At 35.7% G+C, this 20,554-nt stretch overlaps 1 protein-coding gene and 1 long non-coding RNA gene across 2 annotated transcripts; both read right to left on the bottom strand.

Annotated features, from left to right (window-relative positions):
• Window positions 1–15,380: 15,380 nt before the first annotated feature.
• On the bottom strand, window positions 15,381–18,320 carry LOC130465835 (uncharacterized). Its single transcript, XR_008925853.1, has 3 exons — window positions 18,199–18,320; window positions 17,335–17,390; window positions 15,381–15,508 (listed from the first exon to the last, which is right to left on the bottom strand). It is a non-coding gene; the product is annotated as an uncharacterized lncRNA (long non-coding RNA).
• A 782-nt stretch (window positions 18,321–19,102) lies between these two features.
• LOC130465836 (uncharacterized) lies at window positions 19,103–19,761 on the bottom strand. The gene is made up of 3 exons (XM_056834675.1): window positions 19,487–19,761; window positions 19,312–19,357; window positions 19,103–19,239 (listed from the first exon to the last, which is right to left on the bottom strand). The coding sequence occupies exons 1-3, from the start codon at window positions 19,754–19,756 to the stop codon at window positions 19,142–19,144; spliced, it is 414 nt and encodes a 137-aa protein (XP_056690653.1). The 5' UTR covers window positions 19,757–19,761; the 3' UTR covers window positions 19,103–19,141.
• Window positions 19,762–20,554: the final 793 nt, after the last annotated feature.

Genomic DNA, 20,554 nt, shown 5'->3' on the forward strand with positions numbered 1-20,554 from the left:
TTGCTGACCTTCCTGTCTAATTTTGGGGATTTGCGCTTGAAACAACGACATTCACACTCAACAGAGCACCGTCCAAAGCGGTAGAGAAGACGCCATATGAGATGTGGACTGGAAAATTTCTAAAATTGTATTTTCTAAGGACATGGGGTTGTGAAGTTTATGTAAAACATTTACTTTCTGATAAGCTTTCACCCAAGTCCGATAAATGTCTTTTTGTGGGTTACCCAAAACAGATTAAGGGATACTACTTCTACTGAAGGAAATAGTGCCCTTGGTCCAAGTATGCATATAATATTAAGTCGAATAAATGCGGTTCAGTATTAATTAACAACTTAATAATTCAGTGAGATCAAGTGAGCTGAATGCCTAACTAGAGGTCGTTTCAGTTCAAGTGGAATTAATTATATTAATCCACATCTTACTCTTGACTGAACCCGTAGGGTCACACAAATAGTACGTAAACGGATCAAGTATTTAATGGCATTAAATACTCCATCTATGGATATTCGGAATCGACGGATCTTGGTTTCAGTGGGAGCTGAGATCGTAACAGGCAAGAAATGAATACTCCGGAAACGATGATATTGCCGGAAACGGAAATATGGATCGTATCGGAAATATAAATATTATCCAAGTCGTAGATGTTGCCGGAAACGGAAACATGGTAGGTATCGGAAAATATTATCGGAAATGGAAATATTGCCGGAAACGGAAATATTGTCAGAATCGGAAATATTATCGGAATCGGAAAATAATTCCGGAAACGGAAATATTAAATATTTGTTCGAAACGGAAATTAATTCCGATCGAAAATATTAAATATTGTTCGTATCGGAAATAAATTCCAGAATCGGGAATTTAATCGGAAGTGTATCGTACGAATTAGCATCGGACGAGGCCTGCCAGACGACGGTCCAGCACGAAGCCGGGCCATCGCCCAGCAAGCCAAGCGCGCCACACGAACAGCCAAGGCCACGCCAGGCCCAGCGCAAGGCCAGGCCGTGGCAGCGCGCAGCTGCGAGCAGTGGGCTGCGAGCATTGCTACAACTCGCGTGGGCTTGTAGCTCGCGTGGGCCGAGCGGCCGTGTGGGCTGTGCGCGGGCATGGCCTGCACGCTTGCGGGTCATGCTCGTGTAGAGTTTGTGTTCACATACGAAGCCTAAAGAGTATAGGATTTGTTTAATGATTAAATTCCTAATCCTAAAAGATAAATTAATTAAATATGGATTCTACTAGGATTCTAATTTAATTAATTCGTATCCTAGTAGGATTCGATTACTTATTCCATGACCTATAAATATGAGTTAAGGGCTCATAATTTACAACAGAGTATTCAAGTATTCAAAGTGATTTTGAGAGCAAAATTCAGTCACATAATTGCCTACAAATAGCCGAAAATTCCAAGTACCTTAAGGGCGATTCTATTTGATCAAGCTTAAGGCGGATCCGGACGTGCTGTGGACTATCTACGGAGGGACGACACTTGGAGTCCTAAAGACTTGTTCTTGTTCGGTTCGGGCGCATTTAGGGAGGGCACGCAACAAAGTGTATGCATCTAAACTATGCTAATGATTATGTGTAAATAATATGCTTTCCTGGCTTTATGGTTTTTCCGCATGATTTATGTTTTGTCATATGAATCATAACCTAACAGTGGTATCACGAGCCTCTTATTATTTTCATAATCTAAATTGCATAAACATGGTTAAATTTCACAAATTTGCAAGGAATTAAAATGGGTGATTAATTTTCGTAATTGTTAATTAATTGCAAATTGTGTTTATTTAATTATATGTACGCAGTTTTTCGGCAGTTTCTTCGTTACTCATCGAAATCGAGTGATTTTTGTGTCAATTCCGCATGTAAAAGGCATTCTAAATTTTTGACAAAAAAAGTACTTTTCGGCCGAACCCAGAATTCCCAAATTCGAAGCCTAACTATGACTTTTCGAAGGTTTTAGTTTTTCGAACGCAAAAGTTTGTAAATTTAAGATGTTAAATTAAATATTTGCGATTCTTGTTGATAAATCTTGAATTTTTGATTGACCTACAGATATGTTTAACAAGTTTGAATGCCTAGCCTTGTTAATTATACAACCTAATTTATAATTATGATTAATTTGTTGAAATTCGAATAATTTAGAATTAATTTGATTTTCATAATTAATTAATAGTTTAATTAGGTATCTATGATTAAAATCCACCATAAAAATTGTTAATTTATGTTAAAATTTTAATTTTTATGACCTAGATTTGAATCCATGTTAATCGGAAATTAATTGATTAATAAATTTTCGATGTTTCGCCCTAAAATTATGAAATTAATATGTTTTATTAATTTGTCATTAATTTTGAGTTAAAAAAAGGAAAATTTGGTTATATTAATCCAACCTTTGGCCGATTTTCTTTTATTATGCCCACCTACGACATATTTTTTAATAATCCCACCTTTACCACCAACGCCTTTTATTGGGCCCAACACGTCATAAACCTATTGTAGGCGGTAATATGTCCCTAAGTGGAAGTACTCTCTCTTGATATATTCAGTCATCATCATCAATTCATCACCATCTCGATGATTTTTTCACCGGTTATCGGTCACTTAAGCCCAATAAAAGTCGTTGGGTAGTAAAGGTGGGATTATTAAAAAATATGTCGTAGATGGGATTAATAAAAGAAAACCGGCCAAAGGTTGGATTAATATTACCAAATTTTCCTTAAAAAAAATTAAACTTTTATAAAGACGCTCATTAATGTTGCACGCACAAAGCAATGGAAGCTACGTGTTACCCTTAAGGGGTGTTGTATAGTGCGGGCACGCGACGACGAGCAAGGGAGCTCGTCGCCCGTGCGGTACGAATGCAGCGAGCAACATAGCGCATGGCGCGCGCACGAGGCAAGGGAGCCTTTGCATGTGTGCCGTGTGTGCTAAGCGATGGGCGAGAGCGACGATGCAAGGCACGAGCGACGAGCAAGACGCGTGTGGGCAGCGATGCTGCCGCGCCACAGCGCGCCTGGCACGCCCAGCAAGCAAGCAGAACGCGTGAGCAGGGAGCGACCCCTCGCTCGGCGCGCGCTAGCCTGCGCAGCAACACGCGACACAGCACAAGGCTGCGCGCAGCGTGGCCAGCAATGGCTTCGTGTGCGTGTGGCGTGTGGCTGCCTGTGGCGTGTGGCTGTGTGTGCCTTGTGCAACGATCGATCGAGCGGGGCGCGCTGCCTCGTGGCTTGATGGGGCTTGGGCGCAAGCCCAAGTGCCTCGTCTTGCGACGATTGGTACGTTTTGATTTTAATTTTGAATTTTCAGTTCGGAAATAATTTTAATTAACTTTAAAATTGATAATTTAAATTGTTTTCTTAGGAGTTTAATTTTGAATATTATAATTATTATAAATGTTAATTAATACTAATTATTTTACTAAAATTAAATCCTTGAATTAATTTAAATTCATTTAATTCAACTGAAAATAAATTAAATAAATGGATTCAATTATAATTTTATATGAGCTTTAAATTTTAATTAAACTTGTATGTTTCCGGTTAGACTAGAAATACATTTTTATGTTTAAAATTAGTAAAGCATATAAAGTTATTGGTTTAAGTGGGAGCAATTTTAGTCATAAACTCTTGATTAGGTCTACAAATCCCTTAAGGTTAAACAACTTGATTAGAATTAATATAGACTGAATAATTGTTAGATTATTGGTGCCCTTAATTAATTGCTGCAAATATTTATGTGATGCATAACGTGTTATACTAACCAGCTATGTGGGCCATTCATGATAATGAATGGGTGAATGGTATATATTGTATATGTACTGTTTTGCAGGGTATGAAGTGACTAGTATGGCCCAAATAGGATAGAAAATATGGTCTGCGTACCATTAATTTGAATGTAATTGGTCTAAAGTACCAAAGTTGTTTTTCAATTCAAATATGGTATGCGTACCATCAAATAGTTGTAATTAGTTCAATTATAGCTTATCCTATTTGAAGAAAATGGCGCCTCCCACGGACATTTTCAAGATGGACTTTGAAGTTGAAGCTTTAAGATGAAGTCGGGCCATACTAGATCACATTTATCTTATGCATGTTTTAAGTTATTTATTGCTTTTAAATATGTCTTAAATATGCATGAGATCAAAGCTTGATTATGTTGCATGATTAAGGATTTTAGTTCACTTAAAATCTAACCAACATAGTAAGAGCCTTAAGTTCCAAACTTAAAAATTGAGTTAAAAGGTGTCATGCCAAAATAACACTTACTTGGATATCCTTTCTTCATCGATCTTAGTAATAGTTTTCCGCCATAGCGAGGTGTTACTTATCGATACTAAAGGGGTAAGGTACACAAATAATTGTGAGTACATGTTAGTTTTGGTGAAACTCAACGATATAAGTAAGGAGTCCTTTTATGTCGTGGCAAAATCGATAGGTTTACCTAATAAGTTCTTAGACGTGCCTATCAACCAACAGTAGTTTCTAGACTATTAGCAAAAGGCTTTTGCTTACCTAAACGATTTTAGAATTGAGTCTAAATACATAATGTGCTTAATTCTTCAATGGATTTTAGGGTCTTGGAATCATTTTATTCACACCTGCCGGAACAATAAATTCGAATAAAATGCTAATAACTTGTTTGAATTGCATGATTGCTTTAATTTTCAAGTTATTACTCATGATAAATGTTTAGACTTTGCATGCTTCAATGTATGTTTTAATTATTTTTTATAATTAAATATCTTGCACTGCAGTAAATCCTTTTAGAAAGGTAACAGTAAATTTCCTCGATTGGTAATGAATCCAAGAACGATTCATGGAAATGAGAGAAAATGAGCAATTCAAAATGTACATTTCTTATAGCGACTTTTATGGTTGTTTTCGAGTATCAAAATCGAATGGCAAACCAATGGGTGCTTGTGAATTCAAAATACAATGTAGTTTTGAGATCATAAAGCATTGAGTTTAAACGCTCAGCTTTACCAATGGTTAACAACCTAAAATCTTTTTTCATTTAATTCTCGAATGAGTCTAGTCCCTAGACATTCGAATAGATCGATGCTTAGAGAACTTTAGAAGCTTCTGGTAAGATCATCTAGTTGAAACAGAATATTCAACATAAATGGTAAGAACTTTGTTGGAGTGACATTAGACATGTCTAAACAAAGTATAAAAGTCAACACTAGAGAATTCAATTCTTAAGACTATAAGAAAGGGTACAAGAAATAGGAAAACAAGGAACAAGTGAAAAGGAATTTACAATTCCGTTTCTACCTATATGTTTATGTTTAAAGAGAAGTGACCTAGCAATCAAACTTCCTTGGTATCACATACCGCTTGAGGTTCTTACTTCGGTAATAACTCAAACAATGGAAGCTAGGCTACACTAATGACCTACAAGTGGGAAATGAAGCATGGCAATGCTACATTAGTTGTAGGGTCATCTAGTTTGTTTTAAGTCCTTTCAAAGGCTGGAACTTGATGGTTATTTTGTTCCATAATCAACATACCTAAATTTCTGCTTCAAACACAGAAGGACTCACATTCAAGGAAAACAAAAACAATGTTTGTTTTTTTATTTGAAATAGTCATTTACGGGTTGAGTCAATATGCTTGATTAAAACAAACAACTCTTTAACAATAAAAACTTTACTAGGTTCAAATCAACCCCTTGATTTGAGTTCCACTAATCTTTAGCATTGTTGCTTAGACCATATCAACAAGTTAACGTTCTAAAGTTCTATTTTGATGGACTTTTGAAAGTTGATTGATTTCTAGATCAGTTCAAGACAAGCTAGTCTTACTTGTTGAAAGTAACAAAAGATATGAACTATTGTTAGAACACCTAGACAATAGAGTTCAAAGCTAAAGAGAGATTTTATGACTTTATTATTTCACCTAAATTTGAGTGAATATTGGTTTATTTACTCAACGTGATATAAGTTTGAATCTGTTTGACTAGTTCAAAGATTCAGAAGTATAAGTCCCACTTGGTAAGAAATCACAAAGATCTGGGATATATCATGTTAATGATTGCTTGAGACCAAAAATGATCATCAATGATTGTGTGTTGTAATTTCACAATCTAGCTCTATGAGATATGGCATATCTAAGTGGAATGATCGAAGTCAATTAGTACTTAATTCGATCAATGATGAATCATAAAGGCGTTTCCTATAATTTCTAAAACAAAATGCTCAACTACCACCAAACTAAACCAAATTCGTCAAAGCTATTGAAAAGTAATTTCAGAATATCTTTTCATAATATATCTAAAGAGTTCCTAAACTCAGTGGGAGCTTAGTGTTTGTTATTCAACAAACTAAGGCCCAAGTATAGATATATGTTTCATTGTGATTTATTCAAATGAGACACAAGGGTATTGTTTCTACCACGAATTTTTGAGAACATAATGTTTGTTTGCTCGAAATAATGTCCTTTTGGAGATTCATTTCCAAAATGACAAGTGGGAGAAAATAGACCTCGAAAGGTCTTCGAGGCGAACAACAAACATAAACGGATATTCAGGAGGCTTTTCGAAGTTCTTTAGAAAATCCGAACATGTATTCTTTAAGGACTTTAGAAGTGGCTTTAAAGAATAGACATCTCTTAGAAGACTTTACAAGTGCTTCAAGGAGAACAGAATATTCAAAGGACTTTCAAGTGGCTTTTGATATTCTATTGTTTGATCGATCTTCTATACCCAAGTAGGCATAGAGTTCAGGTCACTGAAGCTATGAGATTCTTCTATTAGATAGTGAAGAAACCTACAACTTGCAGTCAAACTATTATCATGTAGATTAATGAGTTTGTGACCTGTAAGAAAGCTATGATGAAACCCAGATTCCCTAAAATGGTTAGAGGCCATATATAGACTCAAATGTTTTAATTGGTTAAAGGCCATAAAAACATACTCAATGTTTTGATGAGAAAATTGAAATTTTATTGATTTGCAAGAATAGTTTCACACCTATTGATTGCAAGTTTGTTTTAAGGATAAAAACCATCAAACATGAAATTGTATTCACACACAAAGCTAGATTAGTTGCTAAAGGTTACAAGCAAATTCACGGTGTGGATTGTGTTGAAACCTCATGCAAAATCGTAATGCTTAAGTCTATAATTCAAGCAATGATTGCATATTGGTACATATGGCAATTGGATGACAAAACATCTTCCTCGGTCAAATGTTGGAAGAAACTATGTACATGGCATGTTATAGGATTTGTGGATCCAAATAATGCTTGAAATGAATGCTAGCTTATAAAATCTAAGTACAGATTTAAGCAAGCAATTGGGAATTGGAAATGTATCTTAGTGAAGCTAATAAGTATTTTAGTTTCATAAAATGTACATAATTCTTATAGATATATAAGAAGTTTAGTGGGATTACGTAAAACTTAATTGGTCCTATGTGTATCACACACATATCTCTCTATTGTGAAATAACATTCAAATGCTAATGACTTAGATTTGAAATTATTCATCAATGATGGACCATGGCAAAACTTAGTGCATACTGGGTATTAAGATCTATTTAAGATCTTATAATATTGTTTTAGATTAAGTAATGGCATTTACTAAATCAAACACGGAAGACTCCATTGGAGATATTCGATCCATATGAATAAATCTAAGTAATGAATGTTTGAACTATGTATAAGAATTTACTAAGTTAAACATCAAAGGATCTAAGTGAGATTCTTAACCTATATTATATATCAAAGAATTTAGTTGGATTCAGTATCTACTGAAATTGAATGAGCTAAAGTTACATGAATAGAATTCAATTGGGAATTATTCTGCAAAAGAATTTATCATGTATGATATAATATGAGGATCGCCAAAAACGTATCGTATGACTTTAGGCATGACGAACATATACCAATCTCTATTGATCTAAGTGAAGATCAACTAGATTGAGATCAAGAATACTTATGGTACTTGAAAAGGTACATAGGAATAGTTCTTGATTCAAGGAAATAAAGATATGCTAAATATTGATGCTACACGCATAAACACTGGTAAAGGATCAAGCAAGATCCCTTTGGAGTTAACCATTGGCAAGGATGAGCTATAGAGCATCGTGTTTTGAAATGGCAACATGGATTGGAGACCATGAGTTGTTGCGTGGGAAATTAAATATTAATTTCTATGTTCTAAGATACAGATGGAAAGTCTTCCACATATCTGTGAACTGCTTGGATAAGTAAATCCAAACCAAAGCATCACTAGCAACCTATACAGTTGAAGTAGAAGTACTTATTGCCCAAGAAGCAATAAAACTGAGTTGTTTACATTAAAAAGTTCTTCACTGAAATTTGGTGGATCACATGTCTGTTGACTTGATGGTTCTTCATTGCAAAATGCGTAGAACCACTATTGTAGTAAGAAAGACTAGATCACATAATAAACAAACTCAAAAGATCTTATCATCTTATCTCGAAAAACATTCGATGAAAGGGATATTAAGATTGGCAAAGCATGATAACTAAACCTATGCAACAAGTGAGAAGCAACACTCACATTGTAGCACTGGAAATCAAGCATAGCTTTGAAATTCCATGAACTGTTTTAAAGATGGGTTTGAGGCCCATGGTTGTAAAACATCGGGGTTGAACATTTATCATATATGAAATATATTTTCATATTCCATTTAATCTTGGTTTAGTATTAAATGATGAGTCCCTTCAATTTGACGATATATTCAAGATAGACTGTCGGGACCAGTCCTGTGACTAAGAAATGTCTATCAAGTGAACTTGAATGTCAAAGGTTGAAAATGGTCCCTGGTCGGAGTTTTCTATAAAATTGGACGCATAGAAAACGTTAGACGACTAGAATGCAAGATGACTAGTAGTTCTGTTTCTTGAACTATGTGGACATGGCAATGTCGCAATCATTTGCATAGATACTTACTTTGGGAAGACTAGTATCGGATAGACCTATGAAACTTTACTGTAAGAGATGAAAATCTGTCATAAGTAAATTTCATTAAAATTATTAGACACTAAATCCTCAATACCTGAGTGATTTGAGATTACTTGTTTGAGAACTGGTTACTTTGACGTTGACCAACCGTCGCACCGTAAAAGGCGGCTATAAAGGCAACTCTCAGGTAATCACCTATCAAACGAATTCTAATCTCAAGATCACAAGATTGGGATTGTCCTCCCATAAATCGGGATGAGATGCTTAAAAGTTGTACAAGGCCACTCGGATAGCTAGAAACTGTAAAATGCATGGCCGTGCTCGGATGAATCATAGGCTATGATTATCTGTTTATTTGATCAGTTGAACTCTGAAACCGAGAAACACCTTTGGACATAATAAGGATGACAACTCTTACCTTATGTTCAAGAGCAAGCATCAAGCGACAAAGGAATTTGGTAAATGCACACTTGTCCCTAAGGACAAGTGGGAGACTGAAGGAAATAGTGCCCTTGGTCCAAGTATGCATATAATATTAAGTTTAATAAATGCGGTTCAGTATTAATTAACAAGTTAATAATTCAGTGAGATCAAGTGAGTTGAATGCCTGACTAGAGGCCGCTTCAGTTCAAGTGGAATTAATCCACAGCTTACTCTTGACTGAACCCGTAGGGTTACACAAATAGTACGTAAACGGATCAAGTATTTAATGGCATTAAATACTCCATTTATGGATATTCGGAATCGACGGATCTTGGTTTTAGTGGGAGCTGAGATCGTCACAGGCAAGAAATGAATACTCCGGAAACGATGATATTGCCGGAAACGGAAATATGGATCGTATCGGAAATATAAATATTATCCAAGTCGTAGATGTTGCCGGAAACGGAAACATGGTACGTATCGGAAAATATTATCGGAAATGGAAATATTGCCGGAATCGGAAATATTGCCGGAAACGGAAATATTGTCAGAATCGGAAATATTATCGGTATCGGAAAATAATTCCGGAAACGGAAATATTAAATATTTATTCGAAACGGAAATTAATTCCGGAATCGAAAATATTAAATATTGTTCGTATCGGAAATAAATTCCGGAATCGGGAATTTAATCGGAAGCGTATCGTACGAATTAGCATCGGACGAGGCCTGCCAGACGAAGGCCCAGCACGAAGCCGGGCCATCGCCCAGCAAGCCAAGCGCGCCACACGAACAGCCAAGGCCATGTTAGGTTATGATACATATGACAAAACATAAATCATGCGGAAAAACCTTAATGCCAGGAAACATTTTATTTACACATAATCATTTAGCATAATTTAGGAGCATACACTTTGTAGCGTGCCCTCCCTAGCTGCGCCCGAACCGAACAAGAACAAGTCTTTAGGACTCCAAATATCGTCCCTCCGTAGATAGTCCACAGTACGTCCGGATCCGCCTCAAGTTAGACCAACTAGAATCGCCCTTAAGGTTACTAGGAATTTCGGCTTTTGTGTTTGCAAATGTATGGCTGATTTTTCTTTCAAAAACTTACCTTTAGAATACTTCAATCCCGTGTCTATAAATTATGACCCTAGGCTCTTATTTACAGAGGTATGGAAAGGGAATTGGAATCCTAGTAGGATACGAATTAATTAAACTTAGAATCCTATAAGAACTCTAATTAATTAATTTATCCTTTTAGGAATAGGAATTTAATCATATACCAAATCCTAATAGCTTTAGGAATCGTGCATGAACACAAACACACACACACACGGCAGCCACGAGGGTCGCCCATGCGCATGCGTGCGAGCAGCAGCCCACGCCACGAGGCCCACAAAGCCGTGGCCTTGGCGCGCGCTGGGCCTGCCTTGCGGTGGGCCTGGGCGCTGCCTTGGTTGGGCGTGTGGCGTGCGTTTGGCTTGTTGGGCGATGGCCCGGCTTCGTGCTGGGCCTTCGTCCGGCAGGCCTCGTCCGATGCTTATTCGTACGATACGCTTCCGATTAAATTCCCGGTTCCGGAATTCATTTCCGATACGAACAATATTTAATGTTTCCGATTCCGGAATTAATTTCCGTTTCGAACAAATATTTAATATTTCCGTTTCCGGAATTATTTTCCGATTCCGATAATATTTCCAATTCTGACAATATTTCCGTTTCCGGCAATATTTCCGATTCCGACAATATTTCCATTTCCGATAATATTTTCCGATACGTACCATGTTTCCGGCAACATCTACGACTTGGATAATATTTATATTTCCGATACGATCCATATTTCCGTTTCCGACAATATCATCGTTTTTGGAGTATTCACTTGCTTGATCTCAGCTCCCACTGAAACCAAGATCCGTCGATTCCGAATATCCATAGATGGAGTATTTAATGCCATTAAATACTTGATCTGTTTACGTACTATTTGTGTCACCCTACGGGTTCAGTCCAGAGTAAGCTGTGGATTAATATCATTAATTCCACTTGAACTGAAGCGGCCTCTAGCTAGGCATTCAGCTCACTTGATCTCACTGAATTATTAACTTGTTAATTAATACTGAACCGCATTTATTAGACTTAACATTGAATGCATACTTGGACCAAGGGCATTATTTCCTTCAGTCTCCCACTTGTCCTTAGGGACAAGTGTGCATTTCCTAATTCCTTTGTCGCTCGATGCTTTCTCTTGAACATAAGGTAAGAGTTGTCATCCTTATTATGTCCAGAGGTGTTTCTCGGTTTCAGAGTTCAACTGATCAAATAAAACAGATAATCATAGCCTATGATTCATCTGAGCACGGCCATGCATTTCACAGTTTCTAGCTCTCCGAGTGGCCTTGTACAACTTTTAAGCATCTCATCCCGATTTATGGGAGGACAATCCCCATCTTGTGATCTTGAGATTAGACTTCATTTGATAGGTGATTACCTGAGCGTTGCCTTTATAGCCTCCTTTTACGTTGCGACGGTTGGTCAACGTCAAAGCAACCAGTTCTCAAACAAATAATCTCAAATCACTCAGGTATTGAGGATTTAGTGTCTAATAATTTTAATGAAATTTCCTTATGATAGATTTTCATCTCTTACAGTAAAGTTTCATAGGTCTGTCTGATACTAGTCTTCCCAAAGTAAGTATCTATGCAAATGATTACGACATTGCCATGTCCACATAGTTCAAGAAACAGAACTACTAGTCATCTTGCATTCTAGTCGTCTAACGTTTTCTATGCGTCCATCTTTATAGAAAACTCCGACCAGGGACCATTTTAAACTTTTGACATTCAAGTTCACTTGATAGACATTTCTTAGTCACATGACTGGTCCTGACAGTCTATCTTGAATATATCGTCAAATTGAAGGGACTCATCATTTAATACTAAACCAAGATTAAATGGAATATGAAAATACATTTCATATATGATAAATGTTCAACCCCTAATGTTTTACAACCATGGGCCTCGAACCAATCTTTAAAACAACTAGTGGAATTCAAAACTATGCTTTGATTTCCAGTGCCACAATGTGAGTGTTGTTTCTCACTTGTTGCATAGGTTTAGTAATCATGCTTTGCCAATCTTAATATTCTTTTAATCGAATGTTCTTCGAGATAGATGATAAGATCTTTTGAGTATGTTTATTTTGTGATCTAGTCTTTCTTGCTACATTAGTGGTTCTACGCATTTTACAATGAAGAACCATTAAGTCAACAGACATGTGATCTTCCCAAGTTCAATGAAGAACTCATTAATATAAACAACTCTGTTTTATTGCTTCTTAGGCAATAAGTACTTTTACTTCAACTGTATAGGTTGCTAGTGATGCTTTGTTTGGATTTGCTTATCCAAGCAGTCCATAGATATGTGGAAGACTTTCCATCTGTATCTTAGAACATAGAAATTATTATTTTAATTTCCCACGCAACAACTCATGGTCTACAATCCATGTTGCCATGTTCAAAACACGATGCTCTATAGCTCGTCCTTGCCAATGGTTAACTCCAAGGGAATCTTGCTTGATCCTTTGCCAATGTTTATGCGTGTAGCATCAATATTTAGCATATCTTTATTTCCTTGAATCAAGAACTGTTCCTATGTACCTTTTCAAGTACCATAGGTTTTTCTTGACCTCAATCTAGTTGTTCTTCACTTAGATCAATAGAGACTGGTATATGTTCGTCATGCCTAAAGCCATACGATACGTTTTTGGCGACCTCATATTATATCATACATGATAAATTCTTTTGCAGAATAATTCCCAATTGAATTCTATTCATGCAATCTTAGCTCATCTAGTTTCAGTAGATACTAAATCCAGCTAAATTCTTTGACATATAATATAGGTTAAGAATCTTACTTAGTAAATGCTTATACATAGTTCAAACATTCTTTACTTAGATTTATTCACATGGGTCGAATATCTCCAATGGAGTCTTTCGTGTTTGATTTAGTAAATGCCATTACTTAATCCAAAACAATAATATAAGATCTTTGTAAATAGATCTTAATACCCAGTATGCACTAAGTTTCGCCTTGGTCCATCATTGATGAATAATTTCAAATCTAAGTCATTAGCATTTGAATGTTATTTCACAATAGAGAGATATGTGTGTGATACACATAGGACCAATTAAGTTTTATGTACTCCCACTAAACTTCTTATATATCTATAAGAATCATGTACATTTTATGAAACTAAAATTCTTATTAGCTTCACTAAAATACAGTTCTAATTCCCAATTGCTTGCTTAAATCTGTACTTAGATTTCATAAGCTAGCTTTCCTTTTCAAACATTTATTTGGATCCACAAGTCATACACTACTACAAAAAAGGGCAAAGAGACCCTTCCAAAATGGCTTAAGAGATCTCCTTTCAAGGGGGTCTCTATCTCACAGGTCTCTTTGATAAAGAGACCCCCTCATCGAGAGGGGGTCTGTTTGTTAAATCTAGAGACCTCCCACGTAAGAAAGAAGGTCTCTTATGTAAAAGCTGGTGAAAATAATTTAGAAGGGAAAGAGACCCCTTATTAGAGATGGGAGATTTGTTTTTTAAATTGTTCAGACCCCATAAGTAGGATAGGAGGTCTCTTTGAATATTTTTTTTTTATTATTAAAGTAGTTAAGACCTCATATATAGATAGGGGGTCTCTTTGTTATTTTTTTTTTTTTTAACAAACTAAGAGCTAGTATCTTAGATATGAGGTCTCTTTGAATTTTTTATTATTATAACTAGAAAGCCTTTATTACACCTGACGGGTCTCTTTGCAACCTTTTTATTTAAAAAAAAAATCGATAATAGCAGAATTCAGGTCAACTGCGCCAATTCAGAATTAACATACATATTACACCTGCTATAATACATAATTTGTAATAATTCGAGAACAATTCCATAATCCATACATTACCAAAAAAATATATTTCCCACAAGTACTGCTCAAAACACAAACTTTACATAAATTGTAATTTGCATAAACGTTAAAGCTTTACATCGCAATTTCCAAAAACGTAAAACAAAAATCAATTCAAAATATAATCATTCATGTCAATTTACCAACATTTGGAACCGAAACTCATGGAGTTATTTTCATACCATCAACTTGGTTTTCTTCATCCGCTTCTTGCTTGAGCAAATACGCGACCCACATGTCTCTAACCTCATCCACATTTCCCGACGAAGTTTCTTCAGAAAACTGTAATAAGTAGCATATTTAGTAGTTAAACAAAGGAAAATTTAAGAAAATCAACTCATTTACCGATTTACGACAACATGAATGATGAAAAGGACCATGTTTTATTGCCACACAGTTGTTCTTTCTCTTACCTCTCTACTCTCATTTCTTACCTCTCTACTCTCATTTCTTCAGAAAACTGTAATAAGTAGCATATTTAGTAGTTAAACAAAGGAAAATTTAAGAAAATCAACTCATTTACCGATTTACGACAACATGAATGATGAAAAGGACCATGTTTTATTGCCACACAGTTGTTCTTTCTCTTACCTCTCTACTCTCATTTCTTAACACCTCTCCCTCCCTCTTACACCTATCCTTTTCACTGAACATACCAAAAAGATTTATTATTGTCTTGGTCGTTAAGTGCCCAAGTGATTAGTAGATGACATTTAAACTACGACATGATTCACTACTCTTATTTTACATAAGCAGTAAAAGTTTCTTTAAGCCAAATCTAATATTCCTTAATTAATAACAAGCATATGAATAATACCTCACTAATGAATTATTAACTGGCTCGTTATACAGGTACCTTAAGTGGGAGAAGGACCCTAGGAAGACAGGGATACGCCAAGCTGAGGAGTGATCGACGGATATCTCACTGAGGTCTAGGTAAGTAGGTAGAGCAAGTCCTCCAGGACAAGCAGTGAAGGGCATAAATGGAACCGCTGCATCAAAAACCTATCACTGTCTTCACAACCAGATATAAATTCATCAAAATCAAGCCTGTGAATTCGACCTGTGGAGTTATTGCAGTAGACATCGGACCATTTGCAGCAGTCAAGGAAGTTATCAGGGTCATCCGGCACTATTAGGTTTTGCAGTTGGGTTGTATTTAAAGAAGAGCTTCTATATCCATCTCTATGCACCTGAGTTAAAAGCAGCAGACAATGTCATAAGAGGTAATAAGAGAAAAGACATAAATTGTTTTTCTTGTATAAAATGCAATAAAGGCATGTTTGGACTTTGGAGGATGAAAATAGCTAGAGAATCAAGAAACATGCAGAAAGCGATATGACTCATTGACTGTGGATTATTATTTTCCTAAAAAATACTCACTCTGTCCGTATACTAAGCCACTAATATCAACAAATGAAGGTCATAATGATGATTAAGAAAAACCGAGCCACACACGACTGACACAGTTGCCATACACACATACTAGTATTCTGAAGCAAAGTAAAGCTACAAAGACCATAAGCGCTGGTTGTGGACTGTGGTTGCAAAATGAAAATTTGCGATGCTTAGGCAAGTCAAAGTCATGGTATTTGACTCGTTGGTGGGGTAGAAACTAGGTAGATTTGTCACTGTCTAATCCAAATTATGTAGAATGAGTCAATATATTTTGAAACATTGGAAATTCTTAATCTTCTACACAAATTAATCCCACTTTCAGCACAAGAATCAAGCTTCTATAGTACTAGGACTAAGTAGGAGCACATCCGAATATTGGTAAAACTTCTACAAACCCACACCCAAGAAGTCAAACAGTTTGTCAACTCGCCAAATTAGAAGAGTTCAAAGAAACAAAAAATCACACAGGAATGCGCGCAAATGAAAGAGAATCAGGAAGTCCACCAACAATGTTTACTAGAAATTTTATGTTGTTTACAATTAAGACTTTGATTAGATGATGATTTAACCGGGAATCAAATGATGGTCTCCAGTATAGAAAAGATTCAGCGTGGTTGAACTTATGAATCAAAGAAAATTTTATAAGAAGCACTATCTGAAAGTGCACGGAAGTACTACAAGAGAAAATTGAAATGCTAAACAGGATTTGGCTAGTTTTTCAGCTGTAACTGTAGGACTGATATAATACTAGTATAGTACAACTAAGGTCTAATAAAAATGGACTTAATTTGACCTGATATTCTGTCAGGTATTCCTATATTATACTCATTTTTTAGTCGATAGTTTTCTCCGGGGTCATATTCAGGTATTCATGCAATATTAGAATCCAATAGACTGGAGACGCACAAAATCATATGTCGCAAAATGAGCTTCTAGAAACAAGAAGGGATTAGTAGTTATACTGATTTCTGATTTGAGCATGTTACAAGCTAGATACTGTAAGAGTTCATTCAAACAAACTACTTTTTATTTCAGAAAAATTAACAAATGGGGAGCCATAAAATCAAGCTTGAATTTTTCTTCGAATACAAGCAAACTTCAGAGTAATGATCACATAACTCCTGTCATATAAATGAATCTAAAAGAGAAAATGAGCACCTTTAACATATGATTCTCTAATAGATATCCAAACAATCAAGTTTACTTTCAGTGGCCAATAGACTTATTGGCGCAAGTACAGGGGGAGAAGAGAACTTCAGGGAAATGCTCATCCTGAGAACTGCAAAACAGTATGCAGAGTTCTCCTAGAAATACTAGAACAATATGTGCAATAAAAATACCAGTATTTGGAGCTCCACTATAAAGAAAATAAAGTGAAACAACCGCACAACTTTGGGGAGTTCGATAAAAAATCATAAAACTCATGCTGACAATATGCAACATTAACAACATTATTCTATATAACCATCCTATGAAATATGCTCTACCTAAAGATACAAGATTTGTGTAAATCAATGTATGATATTCAACTAGATATTTGAATGCAATATATAAATTAAGCTTGACAAATGTTGGAATGTACACAAGAACTAAAAAGAATATCAGAGCCAAAGGTTAGTACCTAGCTTCACTTGAAATTTTCTTGATACTTGGACATATTTAATGGGTTCTTCATTACTGTAAGAATACCAAATAAAAAGAAATTATTAGAAAGTTCATAGGCAAATCTTCAAATTAAATGTGCAAGATGGATCAGCTCTATTATATTCTCTATAAGTGGTGGACATCAACAAAATAAGTGAAATACCATTGGCACCTATTGCTAAAAAAAATACAGAAAATAGATACAAAACTTCCCCACCTTCTATAATTATATTCACAATAACTTCCGGGCAGTTAACCAACAACAAGATTAGTCAACATATAAATGGAGGTCTGGAGTTTGAAACCAAGCAATCAGCAATATAAACCAGCAATAATTATCCGAATGACCAAGAACCGCGTCTGATTGAAGCAAATTAGCAAAATTGCACCTTTTTCTGTTGTTTATTCCATTAAAGATCAAGTGGACAATAAACCATAGCTAAACTAACATTTCATCTGCTTTTAGTAATAGATTATCCAAAAACAAGAGTGACAAAAGTTATGATGTTACGACAAAACTTGTAATCCTATAGGAGGAACATACATTCAACCAGGTATTCAAACACAAACTTGAACAATATTACTATCCATAATAAGTCGAGTTTTCTACGAGATTTCCTAAATACACATCCATTTATAACAACAGAAAGACGCTAGTCACGCTACAAATATATCAGGCTGCAGAAGTTATATCAACCCAACAAATAAAACCAGTCTTGAGCTCACAGCAGAATTCAGCACAAATGTAAGCAAATTGAAAAATCTGTTATCTTGGTTTTGGGGGGTACACCAAATGGCTTTCAGATCTATGTTAAAAATACAGATACTGGATACTTCTTACCATCAGACGTCTTCTAGAAAGTAGACTAGCCATAAATACAGATCATTACTCCTCATCCTCATATACTGATGGCTTCCCTAAGTTTCTTTAGTCGTGTACCTGCACCTCTACTTGCACAGGAGTGCAATGTCTGATTGAACCCGTCACCAAAATCAAGAAAGCATTGTTATCGATGAAGAGATAATCTGACTGAAGAAAAGGACAGGGGCTAAAATATGTTAAAGAATTAGCTCTCCGACGCCTGAGAATGACTATAAAACACATCTACAAGCTGAAGACCAAGTGAAACTCTTCCAAACATTTTGAGTTCCAGCTTGATTATCACATTAACCTAAATATCCTCAAGACTCAAGAGCTTAATTTCACCATACATTCACCTTTACCTAACTGTAGATCACAGTTTCAGGCTAACTCAACCCCAAAAATACAACCAAAATTCAAAATTTCAATCCAGCATTTACCCTTGAGTACATCCTACGTCAAGAATGTTAATGTCATCAATAAGGAAGTACTAGCGCATATCTGGGTTCTACTGTCATAGAAAACCAAATAACTCAAGATTTCTAAAAGTCCATTTAAACCTAATTGAGAAAATTACAAAAACTGAAGCCTTCAATGCCTTAGTCTATTAACATCTACAAATATCCAAAGCATAATATCCTAATTCAATGTCTACATTCCAAATTTCTTCAAAATGAGAAAATCGTAACAAACAAAGGAACACCTTTAGTACCTTGATTATTCTGAAATTTACCGAATTCCAGTAAAATATGCCAAAAGTTACCAGTTTGATCCAAAAAGATCCAAAGGATTTCACAAATAGTGAAAATTGTCCTAAGAGCATCAATTTAAGCAATCTAAACACATAGATCATGTCAAATCAAAACAAACAAAACCAAATTCGAACCCTAATTAACATTTCTACAAAAAAATGTAAAAAAAATTAAAACATTATATTAAAGAGATGAGATCGGGATACCTGAGCTTCCTTGGAGGCGGTGAGAGGCGGTGAGAGTAGACTCTGAATTAGTCTTCTACAACCTTAATTGTCGATTGAGTATTATTAACGAGAGTGGACAAATCGGTATGGCGGCGACAAAGGAGGTGGATTACCTGGGTAGGGCGGTGTTGGGCGGCGGCGGAGGTGGTAAAACAAACCCTAAATTCCGCGAAATACAGAACATATAAGAAAAAAGCAACACAAATGCGGAAAAATCAACAAAATGTTCACACGAAATAAACAAAAAGAATAACAAAAATCAATGATTGAATCTAAAAAATTACCAACCTGGAACTTATGAGAGCAATGAACTTTTGTAGCTCGAGAAGGTTGATGCCATAACTTCTTCAGGTACAGATCTTTGAGTTTATCCAGTACTGAAGAGCCTACATCGACGAGTTCACTCTCTTGTTTCTCTGATTGAGAGGGGCGGTGGGGAAATTGGGAGAGGAAGAGAGATGGAGAGAAGAGAGAGGTTTTTTTTAATGAAAAATAGTTGGGAAAGAGACCCGGTAACACAAATAAGGGTCTTTCCCTTTTCCGCATTTGTATGTACATGGGCCCATTTAATGGAAGAGACCTGTTGTTTTTAACGGGTCTTTAGTTTATTTCTCTTTATTTTTCGAAAATGAATGGTGGGCCCTTTGACATAAAAGAGACCCGTTAAATCAAATAACGGATCTCTGGATTCTCTCATTCTATTTTCAGCGGAAAAATGATGGGACCTTAGTTTCATTAGAGACCTGTTAACTTTAAAATTAGATCTCTTATATTAAAGAGACCCGTCATCTCGACTAAAGGGTCTTTTATTGAAGATCTCTTTGCCTATTTTTGTAGTAGTGATATGACATACCATGTACATAGTTTATTCCAACATTTGATTGAGGAATACGTTTTGTCATCCAATTGCCATATGTACCAATATGCAATCATTGCTTGAATTATAGACTTTAAGCATTACGATTATGCATGAGGTTTCAACACAATCCATGCCATGAATGTGCTTGTAACCTTTAGCAACTAATCTAGCTTTGTGTTGTGAACACATTTTTTGATGGTTTTTATCCTTAAAACAAACTTGCAACCAATAGGTGTGAAACTATTCTTGCAAATCAACAAAATTGCAATTTTGTCATCAAAACATTGAGTATGTTTTATGGCCTCTAACCATTTAAAACATTTGAGTCTATATATGGCCTCTAACCATTTTTAGGGAATTTGGGTGTCGTCATAGCTTTCTTACAGGTCACAAACTCATTAATCTACATGATAATAGTTTCACTGCAAGTTGTACGTTTCTTCACTATCTAATAGAAGAATCGCATAGTTTCAGTGACTTGAACTCTATGCCTACTT

The sequence above is a fragment of the Spinacia oleracea genome, chromosome 1 (assembly GCF_020520425.1).
Source record: "Spinacia oleracea cultivar Varoflay chromosome 1, BTI_SOV_V1, whole genome shotgun sequence".
Lineage (NCBI taxonomy): Eukaryota > Viridiplantae > Streptophyta > Magnoliopsida > Caryophyllales > Amaranthaceae > Spinacia > Spinacia oleracea.